Below are 22,839 nucleotides of genomic sequence, written 5' to 3' on the forward strand. Positions count from 1 at the left end.
AAAATACATATTATGTAAAGTGCTATCTTATTATGCATGGGATTGAATGTCCAAAAAAGGATTCTAGACTGCTAGGCTATAACTTTTAGGATTCTTTGATTGTCTTAACTTAACCCAAACCTAACCCGAAACATTTTAATGTTAGAAGATGTTCTTAAAAATGTAGGTCTATCACAGATTAGGCTACTTCTCTTATCTATAACTTCTGTAGGTGCACTAAAATGTTGTTCAGTCAGTGACCAAACTGGTACATAGTGCTGACAGAAACCTTTATGCTAAAGCATTTCAGATTATGTTGCTTGCCTAAAAGTGGAGAACACTATCTAATCTAAGGATCTTAGGTTGAAATAGGTATGTCTTATGTTCTGTTTTATTGATAGTAGAATTAACTTTTAACTTGCATGCATGAATAATGATAGTAATACTGTACCAATAAGACACATGTACACATCTTTGAACCATAAGATTGTGTGTTTAGTTTTGTTTTTTTCTTGTATTATCAATATTTCACGTTTCTTGTATTGCAATGCATGTATAAATATTTGATGTACTTATGATTTGAGCATTGTTGCTCCTGTTTAAAGACTTTGGGAAAAAATGCTTTACTAAAGGTAGTATACCTATGCGATATACCGACACTGGAAAAGTACAGAAAAACCCAAATTTTAATAACCCGCATTTCTCCACCCAAGTCGAAACTTGGAGTTAAAGTTGTGGAAAAATATCTCTAGACTTCAATAAATGAAATCACACACTTCAACACGATCAGGACTTCACAGGGAGCCCAAATACCCCCCTTATTGCTTCAATAAAACTGGAACTTCACAGGAAGATTCAGTTGCTTCGGCGCAATTTAGACCTTACATCTATTAAGAGGGAACTCGTGCGTAGTGCTGTGTGATTGAGTAAAACACCAGGGAAGCTGGATTAAGACAGCTATCCTGTATTTGGCTCGGAATCATTTTGGTACAGGTGCTGAGGTCCGAAAGTGAAAATCTTTGTACCAATCCAACAGTAATTAAACATTACATTTGAAAACATATCCATTCACAAAAACTGAAATACTTGCATGCAGAAAAAAGCATAATCAAAGAGACAGTATTCTAATATTTTACCCTACTTGTTCAACTGTCTGAAATTGTTGGATTTACCTTGACAGTTTTTTCCCCCTAATGTAGCATCAATTGCAAATTCATCAATAGTGTTGGACAGGTGCATTCACAGAGACCAGGATGTTTCTCTAAGTAAGCTCTTATATGTAAATTGAGACATAGAGAATCTATATATACTTTACAAATTAAATAAATGAATATGCTTAAGATTTCATTGTAAATTTCTTTAAGTATTTCCTCGTCATTATCAATTTTATTACTACATTATATAAATGCTTAATCTAGAAGAGTTTGATCTTTAAATAACTAGTGTTAACATTTATAGAATCAGTACCTCCACTCAAGATGTTTCCTTCAAATAAATTACATTTTGAATTGTTGATTGCTTTGCTTTTTATCTGAAAGACTTCCAAACAGCAGGTAGAACTTTGTTTTCATTTAGGTTTTATTTGGAGACACGTTTTAAGTGCAGCTGGTAGAGAATTAAGAGAAGTTAAAGCAAAATATATACAATGATTTAGAGCATAAAGGGGTGACTTTTGCAAAATTCAGGGCAGTAAATCAGTAAATAGTGTAAAATGAAAGGAAAACTCTAATTGTAAATCTCTTCACATTGGGAATAGGCATAGTGGCATTAAGCATTTTTTCTATTAGAATAAGTATTTAATGGTCAATTCATCATTGACAATCTCCTTGTAAAGCATGGCTTAACCCCAAACATAATTATGCATCTCACATCACGGGGTGGTACTAATGCAAATAACACAGAGGGTCAAGTAAGTGGAGAGATAAGAAACTTTGATTTTTTTTTTTTCAAAAGTTAAAGGTGTGTGTAAATTATATTAAGCTATTTTTCAATTTAGTATGTGACCGCTCTATTGGAAATAAACTTTGTACCCAGAATAACCCTGCATGAGCACAAAGTTCACACACAAAAGGAAATCCAAAAGGTATACGAGCAGTATGTGATTAATGGGAATTGTTTTGCACACCCAGTGTCTATTTGGTGAAAAAAATCGTTTTTCACTACTGCATACTCTTTCTGTCTTTTGTAGGAGAAGAAGATTCTAGTCACTTACTGATTTACTTCCAACCACCTTAATTTTGCAGTTTATGTCCAGTCGCATAACTGTCAAGTCCAGTACATATTTGGTATTTAGTAAAAGCCATAAGATGGGGTCCATACCAAGTTTGAACACTTAAGGGTTGATATTGGACTGATACAAGTACCAACAAGTAGTATCGATGTAGCCCTGTAGTATATAATTGGTGGTTTCAGACCTTTTATAGACCTGTCATGATCCCAGCCAGATTACGCTGACATTGGTGACAAACCCCTAAGTGATTAAAAAGTTAAATCTCAAAATTGAGCAAGGAGTGTAAAAGATTTACATGTAACAAACACTACAAACCTAAACAATAAATAGGCATCACCTGCACTGTGAAGATTGACCAATACAACCACAAAAACGATTTATTTTTGTAAAGCCCAAAATCACACAAAGAATGCTTCAGTGGGCTTTAATAGGTCCTGTTTAATCAACAGACAAAAAAACTTACAGGAATAAATATAACACACAAAACAAACAGATTGGGATGTGTTCTTAATTTTGTTGTCATTATTTTACAATGACAATAAAGGCTTTCACTTCAATGCAATAAATGTAGTCCTCATCTCAGGCCTAAATGGTAAATCTGTCATTGCCACCTCAATAATACAATATAATATGCCACATTAATAATACAATTTAATAATACAGTATAATTTGTTTTTGCACAGTACTCCTCACCAAGTGCAGGTGCAGAGCACCAAAACAGCTCCCAAGGAAAGAATGCAAGAATAGATTATATCAATCACTAGGGACTCTGCTCTGTTGGGCCCTTCAGTAAGGCCCTTAACCTGCAATTGCTGAGCGCTTTGAGTAGTGAGAAAAGCGCTATATGAATGCAAATAATTATTATTATTATTAAATACAGACCTACAACATATAAAGAGTGATTTTTTTAAAATATACAAAAAAACAAAATAGAAATTAATATTTCAAAACAATCAAAGTTGTGTCCTTTCTGCACAAGCTTTCTAAAATCAATTTCCTTAGATAACATTTTTTCAAAGCATCAAGTGTACGCTTTTTGGCCTTAGGTTCATTGCATTTTTTGGAACAACTGACTAAAACAGATGTGGTCCCGTTAATGAGATTAAGCAAAAAAAAAAAAAGAGTAGCCACGGAGAAGATCAATATTATTTTAAAGACAAATATAACTTCTGCTGTTCAGTTAATGACCTCCTGAACATCATCAGCCTCACCACTCACTAGTATAGACCATTTATTAATCACTGTTATAAGCAGTTGTATTATTGTGGAATTTTGCCTTAATATACAGTAGCTGCTTTATAGCACCCCACATGTACAGTCTTATCTGTGCATGGACAGCTGCTTTAAGCAAAGAGACTTACTAGCTTAGCATAAGCAGACCAAATGGTTAAGTTATAACTGTAGCAATCTTTAAAGCATGTCCGAGCTCACTGTGCTGCTACTATTGGAAAATGTCTTTTTCTCAGCTTCTCATCCCTGTGGAAATGTGGCAATCACCCACAGCAGCTGCTCTTATCACTGTACCTTGAATATATTATAAATATTCCTGTATTTGTTATTTTTCGTTTTCCTCTGCTACAGTTAGTGTTAACTACAACATTGTATATTATTTATATGAGTATTAGATTTCTGCATTATAGTGTCCCCACGTGTACAGCCTTACCTGCATATGGACAGCTGCCTCAAGCAAACAGACTTGGATAACTATGTACAAGCAGACCAAATATTTTTTTCAGACTGGAGCTACACCCGTGCCAATCACCCAAGCAGGAGCCCGCTCACCACATTGCGTTGTATTGAAGACATCTCTTCCTAGCTGCTAACCCCTTTGGGAATATGGCAATCTCCCACACCAGGTGCTCTTAACAATATACCTTGTCTGAATTAAACAGTATAAAATTAACATCATTATAAAGAAACATTAATAAAAAACACAGTAAAACCAATGGTAGCAAAAGTAGGAAATGTATTTTAAAAAGCCTTATTAAAAATAAATAAAAATTAAGGTGATGGAAGATGAGTCTTTTAAAGTCTGGGCATAGAGTTGCTTCTAATTGGTGTTCAATCTGCAGAAATCCTTGTCAGTTTCTTTGGGGTCTTCTCCTTGCCTTTGTCTCTCCTGCTCTGCTCTGCCTGCCTTCCTTCCTTACTGATCTGCTCAACATGCAACATAAAACGTAAAGGCCTAACTTCACGTCCGAATAAACAATAATAACAAGAATCCTCAAGTTTTTTCCTTCATCAGGCTGTTTATCCATTCCGATCCTAATTACCCCAGGTCTAATAAATTAACAATCTTTTTAGGATTTTAAAAGAATGATCTAAAAGATACAAGGTTCAAGTCAGGAAATATATCAAATTTAAAATCAATTTATAGCAGTTTATTTTAGTTTATTAGTTTAAAAATACAGTATACACAAAAGTGTTTTTAGAATAGGATTAAAGATTCCAGAGCTAAAAAGTCCAAGGAGACTTAGTTCAAATAAACTGAAAATATCAAGGTTTTCTAATTGCTGGATGTTTACTCGGGTGTCCTTATTGGCAGGTTAATCAGTGTTGGTTCACGCAGTTCACATTTAGAGATCTTTTTTGTAGTCCATTTTCTTATTCTACTGTATTTATTGATTAAAGAACAGTTCAGTATTTTGAACATTATTATCTTCATTTGGCTTATTTTTATATCAATACAACAGTTACAGTATAATGTGTAGGCTTTTACAGTGGTGTGAAAAACTATTTGCCCCCTTCCTGATTTCTTATTCTTTTGCATGTTTGTCACACAAAATGTTTCTGATCATCAAACACATTTAACCATTAGTCAAATATAACACAAGTAAACACAAAATGCAGTTTGTAAATGGTGGTTTTTATTATTTAGGGAGAAAAAAAAATCCAAACCTACATGGCCCTGTGTGAAAAAGTAATTGCCCCCGAACCTAATAATTGGTTGGGCCACCCTTAGCAGCAATAACTGCAATCAAGCGTTTGCGATAACTTGCAATCAGTCTTTTACTGCGCTCTGGAGGAATTTTGGCCCACTCATCTTTGCAAAATTGTTGTAATTCAGCTTTATTTGAAGGTTTTCTAGCATGAACCGCCTTTTTAAGGTCATGCCATAGCATCTCAATTGGATTCAGGTCAGGACTTTGACTAGGCCACTCCAAAGTCTTCATTTTGTTTTTCTTCAGCCATTCAGAGGTGGATTTGCTGGTGTGTTTTGGGTCATTATCCTGTTGCAGCACCCAAGATCGCTTCAGCTTGAGTTGACGAACAGATGGCCGGACATTCTCCTTCAGGATTTTTTGGTAGACAGTAGAATTCATGGTTCCATCTATCACAGCAAGCCTTCCAGGTCCTGAAGCAGCAAAACAACCCCAGACTATCACACTACCGCCACCATATTTTACTGTTGGTATGATGTTCTTTTTCTGAAATGCTGTGTTCCTTTTACGCCAGATGTAACGGGACATTTGCCTTCCAAAAAGTTCAACTTTTGACTCATCAGTCCACAAGGTATTTTCCCAAAAGTCTTGGCAATCATTGAGATGTTTCTTAGCAAAATTGAGACGAGCCCTAATGTTCTTTTTGCTTAACAGTGGTTTGCGTCTTGGAAATCTGCCATGCAGGCCGTTTTTGCCCAGTCTCTTTCTTATGGTGGAGTCGTGAACACTGACCTTAATTGAGGCAAGTGAGGCCTGCAGTTCTTTAGACGTTGTCCTGGGGTCTTTTGTGACCTCTCGGATGAGTCGTCTCTGCGCTCTTGGGGTAATTTTGGTCGGCCGGCCACTCCTGGGAAGGTTCACCACTGTTCCATGTTTTTGCCATTTGTGGATAATGGCTCTCACTGTGGTTCGCTGGAGTCCCAAAGCTTTAGAAATGGCTTTATAACCTTTACCAGACTGATAGATCTCAATTACTTCTGTTCTCATTTGTTCCTGAATTTCTTTGGATCTTGGCATGATGTCTAGCTTTTGAGGTGCTTTTGGTCTACTTCTCTGTGTCAGGCAGCTCCTATTTAAGTGATTTCTTGATTGAAACAGGTGTGGCAGTAATCAGGCCTGGGGGTGGCTACGGAAATTGAACTCAGGTGTGATACACCACAGTTAGTTTATTTTTTAACAAGGGGGCAATTACTTTTTCACACAGGGCCATGTAGGTTTGGATTTTTTTTCTCCCTAAATAATAAACACCATCATTTAAAAACTGCATTTTGTGTTTACTTGTGTTATATTTGACTAATGGTTAAATGTGTTTGATGATCAGAAACATTTTGTGTGACAAACATGCAAAAGAATAAGAAATCAGGAAGGGGGCAAATAGTTTTTCACACCACTGTATTTGTTTGTTATTTATAGGCTACAATAGGATGTTTACAATGTGTGACTGTTTCATGTTCAGGTTTATACTGTTGGAGTCAGAAGGAAGTCTTAAAATCCAGAATTTTATAAGGATATTTACTCATTGTGTTCTTCAAGAGCAACAGTTTCAGGTAAGTGTATTTATACACACACCCACACACATACAAAAATAATCACATAGTCATACAAGTCTTGGTTATCTGGAATAATGAGGGTGTAAATGCCACAGATAACCTAAAATGAAACTCTTCTATATATGTACTCAACAGTACACATACAGTATATGCATATGCACTTATACAAGTGATTTCCTGCCCAGTGCTGCTTGTCTGCTTTGAGTCCACAGAAGTTGAATTGCTTACCATGCTTACTGTGACCATAAAATTGTAACAAGGCAGATTCAATAAATAGATAGATGTGATGACAGCAGGTGGTGGTAGTTATCTTTGTGATGATGTGTAAACCAAGATTACTTTCTGCTCAGTATGAAGACTCAGTAGTTCATTTATACTTGTGTTTTCATTTTTAATTAACTGTTGAATTCTAAATGTAGTCCTTAGTTTATTTTGAATTTTTAATATAGCAATAACCTGCTGTAGCACAACACACACACACATGCACATTCTTGTTTGTCATAGTGCAGAAGTATGATGATATGTTGCATATTAGTTTGATATGCAAGTCAAAATGTCACTGTACTCTGTACGTGTGTCAATATTGATATTGTTACAATTACTAGTACAAACTAGTTTACATAATGTTATATTCAGAAAATGTTAGGCTTGTTAGACTGTTTACCACTAAATAAACTCGAATGTTTTAATGTTTTTGCTGTGATTTCTAGGCAGGTATAAATTGTTGAACCCATCACAGTTGAAACCATTTTTAATTGCTCTTTGCTCCACAGTAGTATTGTAGTAAAACATAACATAATCCAGAGCCAGAAAATTGACAAAAACAAAGTTGAATCTAATTGTAAATATATTTTTTCAAATCAAATTTTATTTTTTGCATACAAATTATACATACAGTACAAAAGTAGAAAAAAAAAATCACTAATGTACGAGAATTAACAATAAGGTATCATGTAGATCTTGACACTTTTACTTATTGAAGATGTGGATGGACTGTGTAGCTCTCTGTATTTATGCAGCACAGCACTTTAAACATCTTGAAATAAGTAATAGAAATACAAAAAAATCACAAATGTCAAACACAAAGTTAGTATGCTTAAGAACAAATATTCAGAAGATTGGAAAAATTTGTCACACAGCTCATAAAATATATCTTCAGCTGTGAATACAGTAGCTTTCAACATGAAAGAAATGACAACTGTGAAAGTGTTCTCCTCTTGATTGTTGTAAAGAAATGTACTACTAACACATTCTGAGAGTACTAATTATTGTGTTCTTCCCCATTAGACGAAGCTGCCTCTAAAAGCCTTTTTTCCTCTTCATTCTCCATGTGTACTGACAGCACTTCTGTTGCATCCCTCAGGTATTTGATTTAGACACATATCAAGTATATAAATCACAAGTCTGTGTTAACTTTTGGAGACACTGTGGTCTTTTACAAGCTGTAATACAAATTTATCTTTGTGCTTTACTGTTATCCTACACCTCATGTTTGAATAGTGGTAAATATCTGTTTGATTTGATTTTTAACATTTTCAGCTAGTGAATATGATGAAGTGGATATACTAGGTAGTTGCACCAAAGCCTGTCTTCTGGTAGTAAAATACTGTACTTATATACTGTGTGTGTGTGTGTATATATATATATACAGTGCATCCGGAAAGTATTCACAGCGCATCACTTTTTCCACATTTTGTTATGTTACAGCCTTATTCCAAAATGGATTAAATTCATTTTTTTCCTCAGAAATCTACACACAACACCCCATAATGACAACGTGAAAAAAGTTTACTTGAGGTTTTTGCAAATTTATTAAAAATAAAAAAATTTCGAAATCCCATGTACATAAGTATTCACAGCCTTTGCTCAATACTTTGTCGATGCACCTTTGGCAGCAATTACAGCCTCAAGTCTTTTTGAATATGATGCCACAAGCGTGGCACACCTATCCTTGGCCAGTTTCGCCCATTCCTCTTTGCAGCACCTCTCAAGCTCCATCAGGTTGGATGGAAAGCGTCGGTGCCCAGCCATTTTAAGATCTCTCCAGAGATGTTCAATCAGATTCAAGTCTGGGCTCTGGCTGGGCCACTCAAGGACATTCACAGAGTTCTCCTGAAGCCACTCCTTTCATATCTTGGCTGTGTGCTTAGGGTCGTTGTCCTGCTGAAAGATGAACCGTCGCCGCAGTCTGAGGTCAAGAGCGCTCAGGAGCAGGTTTTCATCCAGGATGTCTCTGTACATTGCTGCAGTCATCTTTCCCTTTATTCTGACTAGTCTCCCAGTTCCTGCCGCTGAAAAACATTCCCACAGCATGATGCTACCACCACCATGCTTCACTGTAGGGATGGTATTGGCCTGGTGATCAGTGGTGCCTGGTTTCCTCCAAACGTGACGCCTGGCATTCACATCAAAGAGATCAATCTTTGTCTCATCAGACCAGAGAATTTTCTTTCTCATGGTCTGAGAGTACTTCAGGTGCCTTTTGGCAAACTCCAGGCAGGCTGCCATGTGCCTTTTACTAAGGAGTGGCTTCCGTCTGGCCACTCTACCATACAGGTCTGATTGGTGGATTGCTGCAGAGATGGTTGTCCTTCTGGAAGGTTCTCCTCTCTTCACAGAGGACCTCTGGAACTCTGACAGAGTGACCATCGGGTTCTTGGTCACCTCCCTGACTAAGGCCCTTCTCCCTCAATCGCTCAGTTTAGATGGCCAGCCAGCTCTAGGAAGAGTCCTGGTGATTTTGAACTTCTTCCACTTACGGATGATGGAGGCCGCTGTGCTCATTGGGACCTTCAAAGCAGCAGAAATTTTTCTGTAACCTTCCCCAGATTTGTGCCTCGAGACAATCCTGTCTCTGAGGTCTACAGACAATCCCTTTGACTTCATGCTTGGTTTGTGCTCTGACATGAACTGTCAACTGTGGGACCTTATATAGACAGGTGTGTGCCTTTCCAAATCATGTCCAATCAACTGAATTTACCACAGGTGGACTCTAATGAAGCTGCAGAAACATCTCAAGGATGATCAGGGGAAACAGGATGCACCTGAGCTCAATTTTGAGCTTCATGGCAAAGGCTGTGAATACTTATGTACATGTGCTTTCTCAATTTTTTTATTTTTAATAAATTTGCAAAAATCTCAAGTAAAGTTTTTTCACATTGTCATTATGGGATATTGTGTGTAGAATTCTGAGGAAAAAAATGAATTTAATCCATTTTGGAATAAGGCTGTAACTTAACAAAATGTGGAAAAAGTGATGCGCTGTGAATACTTTCCGGATGCACTGTATATATAATATAATACACGCTGCGGTGGGTTGGCACCCTGCCCGGGATTGGTTCCTGCCTTGTGTCCTGTGTTGGCTGGGATTGGCTTCAGCAGACCCCAGTGACCCTGTGTTCGGATTCAGTGGGTTGGAAAATGGATGGATATACCAGCAGACCCCAGTGACCCTGTGTTCAGATTCAGTGGGTTGGAAAATGGATGGATATACCAGCAGACCCCAGTGACCCTGTGTTCAGATTCAGTGGGTTGGAAAATGGATGGATATAATCCATCCATCCATCCATTTTCCAACCCACTGAATCCGAACACAGGGTCACTGGGGTCTGCTGGAGCCAATCCCAGCCAACACAGGACACAAGGCAGGAACCAATCCCGGGCAGAGTGCCAACTAGTGCTGGGCGGTATACCGGTTCATACCGAAAACCGTTTTTTATTTTTTTTATGATATGGATTTTTCTTATACCGCAACACCGGTTTAAATTGCCTAAACGACGTTCGGAACGTGGCGCAGCGGGAAACTGTTCAAGTGGGGACCTTTTTCACTGCTACACCGCTAAACACAGATTTGTTGCACTAGGGCTCTTTTTCACTGCTACACCACCAAATAGTGGGCAGTAGCATAGGAATGCTGCATGGTGAAAATGGACAGAGAGCCTGGAGATACTTTAGTTTTAAAAGGTCAGATGTTTAAATACTGTTTCTATACTACTGGATAATACTGCAAGCCAAGTTGTACTTGTTTTATTTGTTTTCAATACAGTGTAATGTACCTGGGTACTGTGTAATAGTGTGACGACATGTTTTCAAACCCCGTCTTAAGTTATATAGCACATTAAATGCTTTGTGTTAAGTGATTCTTAAACTGACTTCTTCTTGCACTAAGAGGAGGCGCCGGCAGCGAACCCCGCACAGAATACATTCACTTCATGATCTTCCTTCTCTCTGAACATTTAGAATGCTAAAATAAATACTTAATATAATTTTCATGGTGAAATGCATTAAAGCATGCATTAATCATATGGGGGCACGGCGGCGTGCCTGCCTTGCGTTTGCATGTTTTTCTGGTGGGTTTTAATCGGTGCTTCAGTTTCCTTTCAAAGTCATGTAGGATGTGGGGTTTTGTTGTGCTATATTGACCCTGCTAGTGTATGTTTTGCTTATATTCATCCTTTGATGTGCTGGCGACTCGTTCAGAGATGGGTGCAACTCTGAATGGATGGCATAATTAAACATGTATAACAAAGATATTTTTAAAGTTCTGAACACTCCGTGGGCTAAGTTTATAACTAGTTTTAATTTCACAAAGACGTTTATCGTGTGGTGATTGGTTATGTGGAGAAAGAAAAAGGACGGATAGGAGCTGGGGGTTTTAGTACGTCAGATATAGACAGCACGCATGCCATAAAGAAAGCCCGCTCAGAAGAACATGCATTGAATTCTGTGTTCGTGTCTCCAACCACCAGATCACAAACCCAACATTTATACAATATTTAAGTTAAACCTGTGCGAAACCCATTCATACATCCAATTTTTTGGAGCCTCGTCACACCTGCGATAAAGTTCTCTACACTGAACATAATAGTGCAACTATCAGTAATAATACTATTATTTATTTTATTGTTATTATTTGTTTAAATATTATGCAGTTTGATGATGATAAAGTTGTTTAAAAAGTCACTTTAACGTGTCAGTGGACAGAGATTGTTAACATTAACAGAAAGTGTAGTTGGTTTGCAAAAAATATTTACTATTTATTCCTTTTCTAAGACATATTCAGTGTAATACAACTTTTGACAAGCACTTCTGGATATTTTACTAAGTCTAAATGCCTCTTTGTATGGTTGAAAATATGTTGTCAAAATTATAGTTTAAGTTTTTGCAAAATTTGTTCAATAAAAAGGTTCTATATTTTGACTACATCTGTCATGCAATTTGATACCTTCTCCATTAGTGCCACCCCCTTGAAAACTATCACTGTATGGGGCAATGCAAACCTGTATTAATACTTGTGTGCACATTAAAATGTTTTTTTTGTACAATGTACAATACTCTTGACAGTGGAATAGGTTATTCTTAGCCAGTAATTCCAGTGGAAAATGTGGTTAACATCCACTCATGCATGGGGGAAAAAATACCGTCGAATACCGTGAAACCGGGATAATTTAGAAAAATACCGTGATATAGAATTTTGGTCATACCGCCCACCCCTAGTGCCAACCCACCGCAGGACACACACAAACACACCCACACACCAAGCACACACTAGGGCCAATTTAGAATCGCCAATCCACTTAACCTGCATGTCTTTGGACTGTGGGAGGAAACCGGAGCGCCCAGAGGAAACCCACGCAGACACGGGGAGAACATGCAAACTCCACGCAGGGAGGACCCAGGAAGCGAACCTGGGTCTCCTAACTGCGAGGCAGCAGCGCTACCACTGCGCCACCGTGCCACCCAGTTATGCATAATTCTGAAGTAAATTCTAATAATAATAATAATAGTACATTTTTATATAGCACCTTTCCCATGCTAGATAAAAATATAATGCTGATAACACTGTTTGCATTTTGTTTAAACAAAAGATAGCAGACTTAATTAGTTTACTGTAAATTATTGGTCACCTTGCATGACCAAACAAAGAGCATGTCCTACATTTAGTGCTGTATCTGTTACTGAAAGGGAATAAGGCATACAACAGTGATTTTAAGAGTATTTGAAGACAACATGCAGTCTATACACAGTAAGCTTTAATACTGTAAGTATTTTTCAAAACCAAAACCATGTTTTAGCTGAATATATTGCTTTAACACATTTGATGTGTTACTTTATTTATAGAATTGTCTTTAAACTTATTTAGATGTCTCACAGGTCGTGTCTTTAGCTGAGCATTGATTGGCATGAGCAGCTGAAGCCCACATAGGGAGCATTACCTATAAGGCAGAAATCAACCCTGGATGGCGTGCAAATTCCATTGCAGGACACACTTAACACACCCCAAAAAACACTAATACAGTGAGCCAGGTCAGAGCTGGCAGTAAATGTAACAAGCAAGCCATCTGAATGAAAAACTCACAAAGATACTGAAAAAATGTGTAAACTTTATACAGGCTGTGCCAGGGATCAGGGTGTGAACCCTGAACTCTGTAGCAAGATGCCACCATTTCATAAACTAGAGTTGGTATTTTAGCTAGATGAAATGCTCTTTTTATGTATATGCTAGGGCCATTTAAACTCAGTTGTTCCCGCTAGTATTTATCATTAGAAGTTAAATCATTTTAATTCATGATTTTTATCATTTAGTAATAAAATGTCAGCAAGTTCTAACATTACTTAAATAACATCCATCCATGCATTATCCAACCAGCTATATCCTAACTACACGGTCACGGGGGTCTGCTGGAGCCAATCCCAGCCAACACAGGGCGCAAGGCAGGAAATAAACCCTGGACAGGGCGCCAGCCCACCGCAGGGCACACACACACACACCAAGCACACACTAGGGACAATTTAGAGTTGCCAATGCACCTAACCTGCATGTCTCTGGACTGTGGGAGGAAACCCAGGCAGACACGAGAAGAACATGCATACTCCATGCAGGGAGGACCCGGGAAGCGAACCCGGGTCTCCTAACTGCAAATAAAACTTAACTTTTGTGATCAATACATTTAAATATTATGGGGCAATGATGTACTATAGCTCACACTTGTCTCAATAAAAACTACCTTGACAGGATATAATTTCTAGGAAAAGGTAATCATCACACACACTGCCTCCTTGTGTATGCTTTCCATAGAAGACTGCTGTGATTTCTCTTTTAAGTGTTAATAAACAGTTCCCAAGCATTTTGTTATTGCAGGTGGTGTAGGTAATGCTGAGACAGACAGTAAAACAATGATCATAGAAATTGTCATAGCTGTGAAATTGATAATAATGGCATGAGTGATATTCCAATAACATCCAGTTTGTCTATAATTTAAAGTATGTAGCCACAGCCATTTAACTATCTATTGTGGGAAACAAATAGGTCTGTACTACAGATACTGTTTATACATCCTTATTATTAGTGGAACAGTGGAGTTAGCATTTTGAACATGGGTTCATTATCAACAATCCCTGGCAGCTCTGTATGATCTATTAAGTAAATATTAATAAGAAAATAATAGCTTGTATGCAGGCATGATGTAGCATTTTTTGTATACATGCTTTGCAGCTAAGTGCATGGCAGATCCAAGCATCTGCAGATTGGATGTATCTCTTCCTCCACATTTTAAACTCAAAACGGGAACAGCTCCAGATAGTACAATATAATACAATACAGTTTATTTTTGTATAGCCCAAAATCACACAGGAAGTGCCGCAATGGGCTTTAACAGGCCCTTCCTCTTGACAGCCCCCCAGCCTTGACTCTCTAGGAAGACAAGGAAAAACTCCCAAAAAAAACCTTGTAGGGAAAAAATGGAAGAAACCTTGGGAAAGGCAGTTCAAAGAGAGACCCCTTTCCAGGTAGATTGGGCATGCAGTGGGTGTCAAAAGAAGGGGGTCAATACAATACAATGCAGTACACAGAACAGAACAATTCCTCAATATAGTAAGAAATAAAAAATATAAATTTTAGAAGTACAGAGCAGAATTTAACAGTAGATGATATATCCCATAATAAGATTTGGATTTGTGTAGAGTCCTGAAGACCTCATCCTTCAAGCTGCCTCCCCCATTTGGCCATTCCACGGCTGAAACAGTGCTGGGCCAGCCAATCCGATGAAAGGACCCCTCTTTCCCACGATTCCTGCGATCCTCCATCTGGGATGACTTTTCCTTAGGCAGGCAAAGCAACTTGGCAGGTGGGCTGTGGCACATTTGAGTACCGAGAACAAAAACAGAATAAGTGAGGGTTAGTATACAATTATAACTGTCATGTTACTTATGTTTAAGTGCTAATGACTAACAACAGAGATGCAGTCTGTACAGTTAATCAGCAGCTCTAGTCAGGTGTGCTTAGATCCTTTAATATACTCTTTTTCCACCTAAAACTGCATGAGCAAACACTGCTCCAAATCCATTAAAATTATTGTTGACAACACCATTGTATGCCTGATTGTTAACAATGATGAGACTGGAGAGAGGGAAGAGATTTACTTTTTGATCCTTGGTATAACTTGAGCCACTGCATGAGTCAAGGGATTTCATGCCTGTGTAAGAAAAGCCCAGGGGGTCTTATTTGGGGAAAAAAAACCAAGCTTGGACACTGTGAAATATATATATAGAAGAGGAGACTTTGTGCTACAGGTTTGACAGGATGAGTGGCAATAAGAAAGCCATTCTTTAAAAGACAAAATAGGGCCATAGCGAGTTGCAAGTAACAAAAGCCATTCCTTAAAGGACAGAGCAAGGAAATACCAGCTGTGAACTGCTGAAAACCTGAAAAAGTCTCCTCTTTGCAATAGAAACAGAGACTTGCTTTTTTGACCACTGTTAAGCTGTTCTTGAAGCTGTTGTGCTGTAAGGCACCTATCACGCAAGCTGGTGACCCTCAGAAACTTATCTTCTGATTGGGTTGTGACTTTGGGTCTGCCAGATCAATACCTATCAGAGTTTCTTCCAGTTTCCAGTTGCCTTTGGATTGTTTAGTGCACTGTGCTCACTGCCACTTTGACTTTTTTACAATTTATTTAAAGGGAAGGCCTACACTTCTAAGGGTAATAATGCTCTGTTTCATTTACTTTGTTAATTGCCCATTTCTTGCCATTATCACTGGAATTTACAACTTCTACAGTGTAATATTGTCGAAGTAGTACTTCAGTAACATAGTGACACTAGTAACACAGTATTTCCTTATTTATAAAAGAACAGACTGTATGTTCCCCCTAAATGGTCTTAATTTAAGATGGTACAAAAATAAATGACCAAGTAGTGCCAGTGCTAGATGGTATTGTTCATAATTAGATCCAGCGCTTGACATATTAGAACATTAGAACAATCTAGACGAGAACAGGCCATTCAGTCCAACAAAGCTCACTAGTCCTATCCGCTTAATTCTTCTAAGAAAACATCAAGTCTAGTTTTGACAGTCCCTAAAGTCTTCCTGTCTACCTCTCTATTTGGTACCTTATTCCAAGTGTCTATGGTTCTCAGTGTAAAGAAAAAGGTCCTTATGTTTGTGCGAAATTTACACTTAACAAGTTTCCAACTGTGTCCTCGTGTTCTTGATGAACTCATTTTAAAATAACAGTTTTGATCCACTGTAGTTATTCCCTTCATAATTTTAAATACTTCAATCATGTTACTTCTTAGTCTTCTTTTGCTTAAACTGAAAAGGTTCAGCTCTATTAATCCTTCATAATTCATCCCCTTTAGCCCTTGAGTCAGTCTAGTCACTCTTCTCTGAACCTTTTCTAGGGCTGCTATGTCCTTTTTGTAGCCTGGAGACCAAAACTGCACAAGTACTCCAAATGAGACCTCACCAGTACATTATAAAGCTTCAGCATAACCTTCTTGGACTTGTACTCCACACACATTGTGCTATATAACCCAACATTCTGTTTACTTTCTTCTGAGCATTGTCTGGATGATGATAGCGTAGAGTCCACTACAACTCCTAAATCCTTCTCATAAGGTGTACTCTCGATTTTCAGACCCATTGTGTATTCAAACCTAACATTTTTACTTCCTATGTGTAATACTTTACATTTACTGACATTAAATTTCAACAACCACAAATCAGCCCAAGCCCGTATGATGTCCAAGTCCTTCTGTAATGATTTAATGATTCCAAATTATTTGCCAATCCACCTATCTTGGTATCTGCAAACTTAACCAGCTTGTTAATTATATTCCTATGCTATCCTATTCCTATTATTTATATGTATTAAAAATAGCAGCGGCCCTGGCACTGACCCCTGTGGAACACCACTTTTAACATCAGCCAATTCTGATAAGGTTCCTTGCACCATCACCTTTTGTCTGAGCCAATTCTGCACCTGTCTAAAAACATCATCTTGAATTCCAACTTCTTTTAGTTTGATGCCCAACCTCTCATGTGGCACCTTATCAAATACTTTCTGAAAGTCAAGATAAATAATATCATATGCTCCACTTTAATCATATCCTTTTGTTGCTTCCTCATAGAACCCCAGCATGTTAGTAAACATGACCTCAATTTTCTGAACCCATGCTTAGTGTTCAGAAGAACTCCTGTACTTGCCATGTGCTACTCAATCTTATTCTTAATAATTCGTCAATGTTATCCTTAATAGTTGCTTGGATCTGCCCAGTTACCCTTTTTATATAATGGGATAATATTTGCCATTTTCCAGTCCTTCAGAATCTCCCCAGTGTGCAGTGACTTCCTAAGAACACAGTGCACCCCCCACAATTCGAGGGGGTTACGTTCCTAGTGCACCCGCGAATTGTGAAAACCACAAATTTTGGATGTGGTTAAAAAAATGCCTATTTTTATAGTTTAAACCCTAAATATGCCCCCAAAACACTTTAATTTCATTTCAAACTCAGCTTAATACATTACCATAAAATTAAGAATGTAAAGGTAAACCCGTATACTGTACAGTACTGTACAGATATGTCACCTGCAGTGCTAGAATGTAAAATTCCAATGTTACCGCTGTATGTACTGTAATTCATGCAGTTGTGTTTTCATTGCCAGAAACCTTAGAAGGTACAGGGCGTTTCGGCGACATCTTGGGGTTTTAACCCTTAAACTGCCACATACTTGGGGGTTAATGCATCCCTGGACGCCAAATACTTTTTTGCTGCACTTTTTAACACTAGAATTACCAGAGTCTACGAAAAAACTCGTAGATCCGGCCCACCTTAAAACCGTTCTCACCTCTCTTTTGTCTTCTAAATGTGCCGATTAAGAGGAGCAGCGAGCAGCCGGCTATTCCATCCCCCACCGTTGCAACGTTCACTAAGTTTTCCCAGCTCATGGCTTGTTTGATTATCTGGGAGTGACTGAACTGCTGGAGTTTTAGAATAGAAATAATAGATCGCTATTTGGAATACATGCATTTCATGCGTGTTCCATTTCTACAGTAATCTGTGTAAACACATTGCTAAAACAGAAACTTTTTCATATTTTAGTAATAAATGTTACAAAATGTAGAATGTGTAAAGCCCGAGTTCCTAAGATCAGATAAACACTTCCACAAAAGCTTCACACACCATATAACAGTTTCCGTGGCGTAGCGCGCTAAGATTTGCTTCTCAGAGTGAGTAGCTTTTCTCTGCCTCACAAACATGAGTTCAATTCCCCGCTGGGGATAGTGTGTTATTTCTTTTTTTTGTTTTTAACCTCAAACGGACATAAAATTTGTAAATTGGTATGCACTGTCAGTTAATGAGATCGTTATATTTTCATGTGGGATGCTCCTTTTAAAATATTTTTTTAACAATTGAGACTGCAATTAACATGAACAACTGTCCTTATAACTTATTTTTTTCAAGATCCATAACACACAGACAGACAGAGCACTGCGTAATACAGAGACAGACAGGCAGAGATATACAAACAAACAGGGAAGGCACATGTACTGAAAGAAAAAAAAAAATCAACATGTGCGTTGTTTCTGCAGCGCAAGTACAGACGCAAACCAAGTATAATCAAGAGTACTGGTTCGATCCCCACTCACTCCTATATTTGCCGTTTTCAGTAGTAAGCTGCTCTTTTTGTTAATATTATACAGTACACACATGCACTTGATTTGTGTCTGTACTTGCGCTGTTACTTAAAGAGTCAGATCGGGGGGAGGGGTGATGTTAGAGCGGGTGAGCTTATTCAGAGCTGCAGTGTTTATGCACATGTTGATTTTTTTTTTCTACGCAGTGCTCTGTCTGTCTGTGTGTTATGGATCTTGAAAAAAATAAGTTATAAGGACGGTTTGCTGACTTGGAGCACCACTGCCTTTGTGCCACAGAGACGCGAGTTCGATTCCCAGCTTTGAAGAAAGTGTTTTTTTTTTCCTCAAACGGACATTGAATTTATAAATTGGTATGCACTGTAAATCGTTAACTTTAAAATGTCAATCGCGGTTATTTCTGTTGATTAATTCATGCTTTTTTACTTAGAGTCAGAATAGGAGCTTTTTCAGCTTATTCAGCTTCTGATCTGACTCAAACAGCGCCAGTATAACTTCACACCCAACCTGACGCTGTTCGTTTTCAAATAATATTGCATTACTTCGACGATGTTTTCTGATTGGTACTATTCGCGTCATAAAATGATTTCTTCAAAACGTCACATATATTTGTCTCTTTCTTTTTTAAAATGTGCGTTGTAGCACTCAGCAACTGGCCACCTGCATGTTCTTGCGCACACTAAACAAGACAGCGCTATATGCAATCATCAGATTCAAATGTTAACAGTTATATAGCACAGAATGGAAATCAGCAGTTCTTAGCATTCCACCACGCAAGCTGTCATATCAACCGCCTACTGTAACTTGCTTTCTTTTTTCTTCGGTTATAGTCTTGAATAAAAGTGCACTTCTTTTCTTATACTTTTACATCAACATATGTTCCTGTGTTTGAGCTACATGAGCATGCTCAAAAAATACACGTATAATGCCACGAAAAGTGCATGCAGACACTTCAGTTCGCAAGCATTGGTACGACAATGCAGTCACAAGTACACTGCAGAGCTTTAGCGCGTCTTTATGTGAAAACAGCATCAGATGGGGAGTGTCTGATGATTGCATATAGCGCTGAAGTTACTGCTCTTTACTATGCTTTCCTCTGCATGTCCTGGAGTACAAAAGAAACGGCATACAGCAACACGTGGGGACTGGCAATACTGGGGGAAAAAAACACGCGGTCGTATGTATCGTGATACACTGCAGAACTATAGTGCGTCTTTATGTAAAAACCACAGTGTCAGGTGGAGGCGGTAGGGATGGATCCTGAACGCGACTGAGACAATGAAAAGTGAATTTAAAAAAAATAAAGCTAACCTTTACAAATATCATAAATTACACCAGCTGTTACAGACTGAAATCAAATGTATCTTTTTATTCTAAAATAGTGAAAATAACACTTATCAAATGGGAGTTGTGCAGGATCGAACTCATGACCTTCTGATTCCCAGTCAGCGACTGATACTGTTACGCCACGGAAGCAGTGATAGTTAATTTATAGCAATGTCTCACACTAAGGCGGGTTTTTTTGGCGGTGGCTTTTTTTTGTACCTTTTGTGAAAATGTTTCTTTGATATTTGGACTTCAGGCTTCATACATTATATAGTTTATGCCTACATTTTGTCAGTTGCTACTAGAATATATAACACGTTTCTGTTTTAACAATGTGTTTACACAGATTACTGTAGAAATGCAACACATATGAAATGTGTGTGTTTCAAATAACAATCTATTATTTCTACTCTAAAACTCCACTTCACTCCCAGATAATCAATCAAGGCAAGAGCTGGGAAAAGCCTGTTTACGTTCTAAGTCGTTGGGGGGATGGAATAGCCGGCTGCTGGCAGCTTGTCTTTATCAGTACATTTAGATGACAAAAGACGCTGGCGGAGAGGTGAGAAAGGTTTTAAGAAGCGATTTAAGGTGGGCCGGATATACGAGTTTTTTCGTAGGCTCTGGTAATTCTAGTGTTAAGTAAACGTCACAATTCACAAAGAAAAAGTAGAGAAAAGCCAAGCAAAATGACACCTTTTATTGGCTAACTAGAAAGATTACAATATGCAAGCTTTCGAGGCAACTCAGGCCCCTTCTTCAGGCAAGATGTAATCTTGCCTGAAGAAGGGGCCTGAGTTGCCTCGAAAGCTTGCATATTGTAATCTTTCTAGTTAGCCAATAAAAGGTGTCATTTTGCTTGGCTTTTCTCTACATTCATAATGGCTAACACGGTACAACACCCTAGTACTACAAAGAAAAAGTGAAATTTTAATGGAACACATTTTTTTTCATTCAAAGAGCAATGCAATTACTGCAACACTGATTATTTTACACACTGCTAATGAACTGTAAAAACTATTTAAAAAACTACTGGAACAATATGTACAAGGTGCAACTGACACCATGGATGAAATTCAGTAAATTACTGAGCCAACTGCACTTGAACTGGCTGCACGCAAGCACACAGAGGTAAGCGCTGATGCTTCCAGGCTAGTCTAGTGCAGTGGCTCAATCCCAGGGACAGTGAGGCTGCAGGGTGTCACGCTTGGGTCACAGAATTGCACAGAAACACAGGAGATTGTAGAGACAAGAACTTTATTCAAATATTTCAAACAAACATTTCTCTTTCAGAAGTAAAACGAGCTTAGTTAGTTCTCGATTAAAGAATAGACAAACATCATAGGGGAGCACAACGGGAGCGGTACACCCAACAGGAGCAGGTGTCTGGGGGAGGAGAGAGAAACAAAGCAATCAGCCAAAAAGGTTTTTAAGTAAACGTAGCGCAAGAAGAATATCACATGACAGAGCAGCCGCAAGTAAGGGAGCAATGTGAAGGTAGTCTATTAGCGTTTTTTAAGAGGGGTTTTTTGAGGAGCGCAAGTGTCTACTAGGGGTGCGTTCAGCTCCCCTGTTCACAAGGGGCTGGCAGTGGTCATGAGCTGGCTGCTCAACAAATGTACGGCACTGACTGATCTGCTCAAAATTTGCCCTACCAAAGTTAAACTTAACAATTTTAGTCTTTGCATCCACATCCTTACAAAATACTTGAGAACTGTATTATATTATGGTCACTTGACCCAAATGGTTCAATCACCTCTACACCCTCAATTCTATCTTGATTATTACAAAAAACTAAATGCAGATAAGCTTCACCACACGTTGATGCTTTAACGTACTGTGTTAAACAGTCACTGATTGCTTCTAAAAGCCCCCCATGATTATTATATCCCCCTGTAAAGTTGCCTTTTTAATATTACTAAAAAAAATTGGTATTGAAATTACTGTCTGCATTGGGTGGTCAATAAAACACTCCTAAAATAAGGCCTCTTTCCCTAATGCAGGGATCTCCAACCTTTTTCCCCTGAGAGCTACTTTTACAAAATGAAAATGGCAGAGAGCGACTCATGTTTTCTAACGTTTGTTCTCGTAGCTTATTTCAACCCAAACAAACTGAATAAGCTTGTTTTGCCTGAACATTAACAAAATGTTGGTGTCCACAACTCATATTTTGCATTAAAACATCACAAAAAATATTTAGTTCACCTGCAAGTGCATTTCGTATGTCTGTATGGATTTTCTAGTGTATCTCACACTATTGAATTAAAACATGAATGCTGTCGAAACAAAACAATGCAATTACAAATACACAGACATTACTTAATCATTTGTCATTTTGTTACATGTCACTGTTGTACTTCACAAGAGTATTCACATATCCAGTTGCATGTATGATGTGTTTTTTTAGTTAAACAGATGACTGGCACTGCATGGAGTCAACAAGAGAGGTGAATGGTGGAGTGTAGCCACTTAGGTTCACTCTTATGGAATCATTTAAATGTCCATCTGTCAGTCTTGTTCTGAACTTTGATTTCAAGACATTCATGTCAGAAAAGGCAGACTCACAGAGGTATGTAGACAAAAAAAGGAGACATTTTCAGAGCTGCTTCGTGAAGATTTTTATAGTTATCTGGCTCTACTAAGCTCCAGAAATGTGAAGAGAATGCTGTTGAGACTTTAACTGCACATTATTTTGAAGGTTTACTAATATGTAATATATAAAATCCAATGTCTGTATGTCTGTCCGCTTTTCATGAGAGAACTACTTAATGGATTTAGATCTGTTTTTTTTCTATAAGTTGCTTGAACATTCCGGTTGATTTTGCGACTTCACTCATTTCGCTATGTATCATAGTTTGCTTGCGGTACCAATTTAT

General features: G+C 38.0%; 1 protein-coding gene across 1 annotated transcript in view; it reads left to right on the plus strand.

Annotated features, from left to right (window-relative positions):
- The window catches only part of fancc (FA complementation group C), a 104,714-nt gene that overhangs the window by 58,486 nt on the left and 23,389 nt on the right, over window positions 1-22,839 (plus strand). Inside the window, exons 9-10 of the mRNA XM_028805343.2 lie at window positions 6,608-6,698; window positions 7,989-8,064. Of these exons, the coding sequence (XP_028661176.1) occupies window positions 6,608-6,698; window positions 7,989-8,064 (167 nt within the window). The remainder of the gene's footprint in view (window positions 1-6,607; window positions 6,699-7,988; window positions 8,065-22,839) is intronic.

The sequence above is a fragment of the Erpetoichthys calabaricus genome, chromosome 7 (assembly GCF_900747795.2).
Source record: "Erpetoichthys calabaricus chromosome 7, fErpCal1.3, whole genome shotgun sequence".
NCBI classification, from domain to species: Eukaryota; Metazoa; Chordata; class Cladistia; order Polypteriformes; family Polypteridae; genus Erpetoichthys; species Erpetoichthys calabaricus.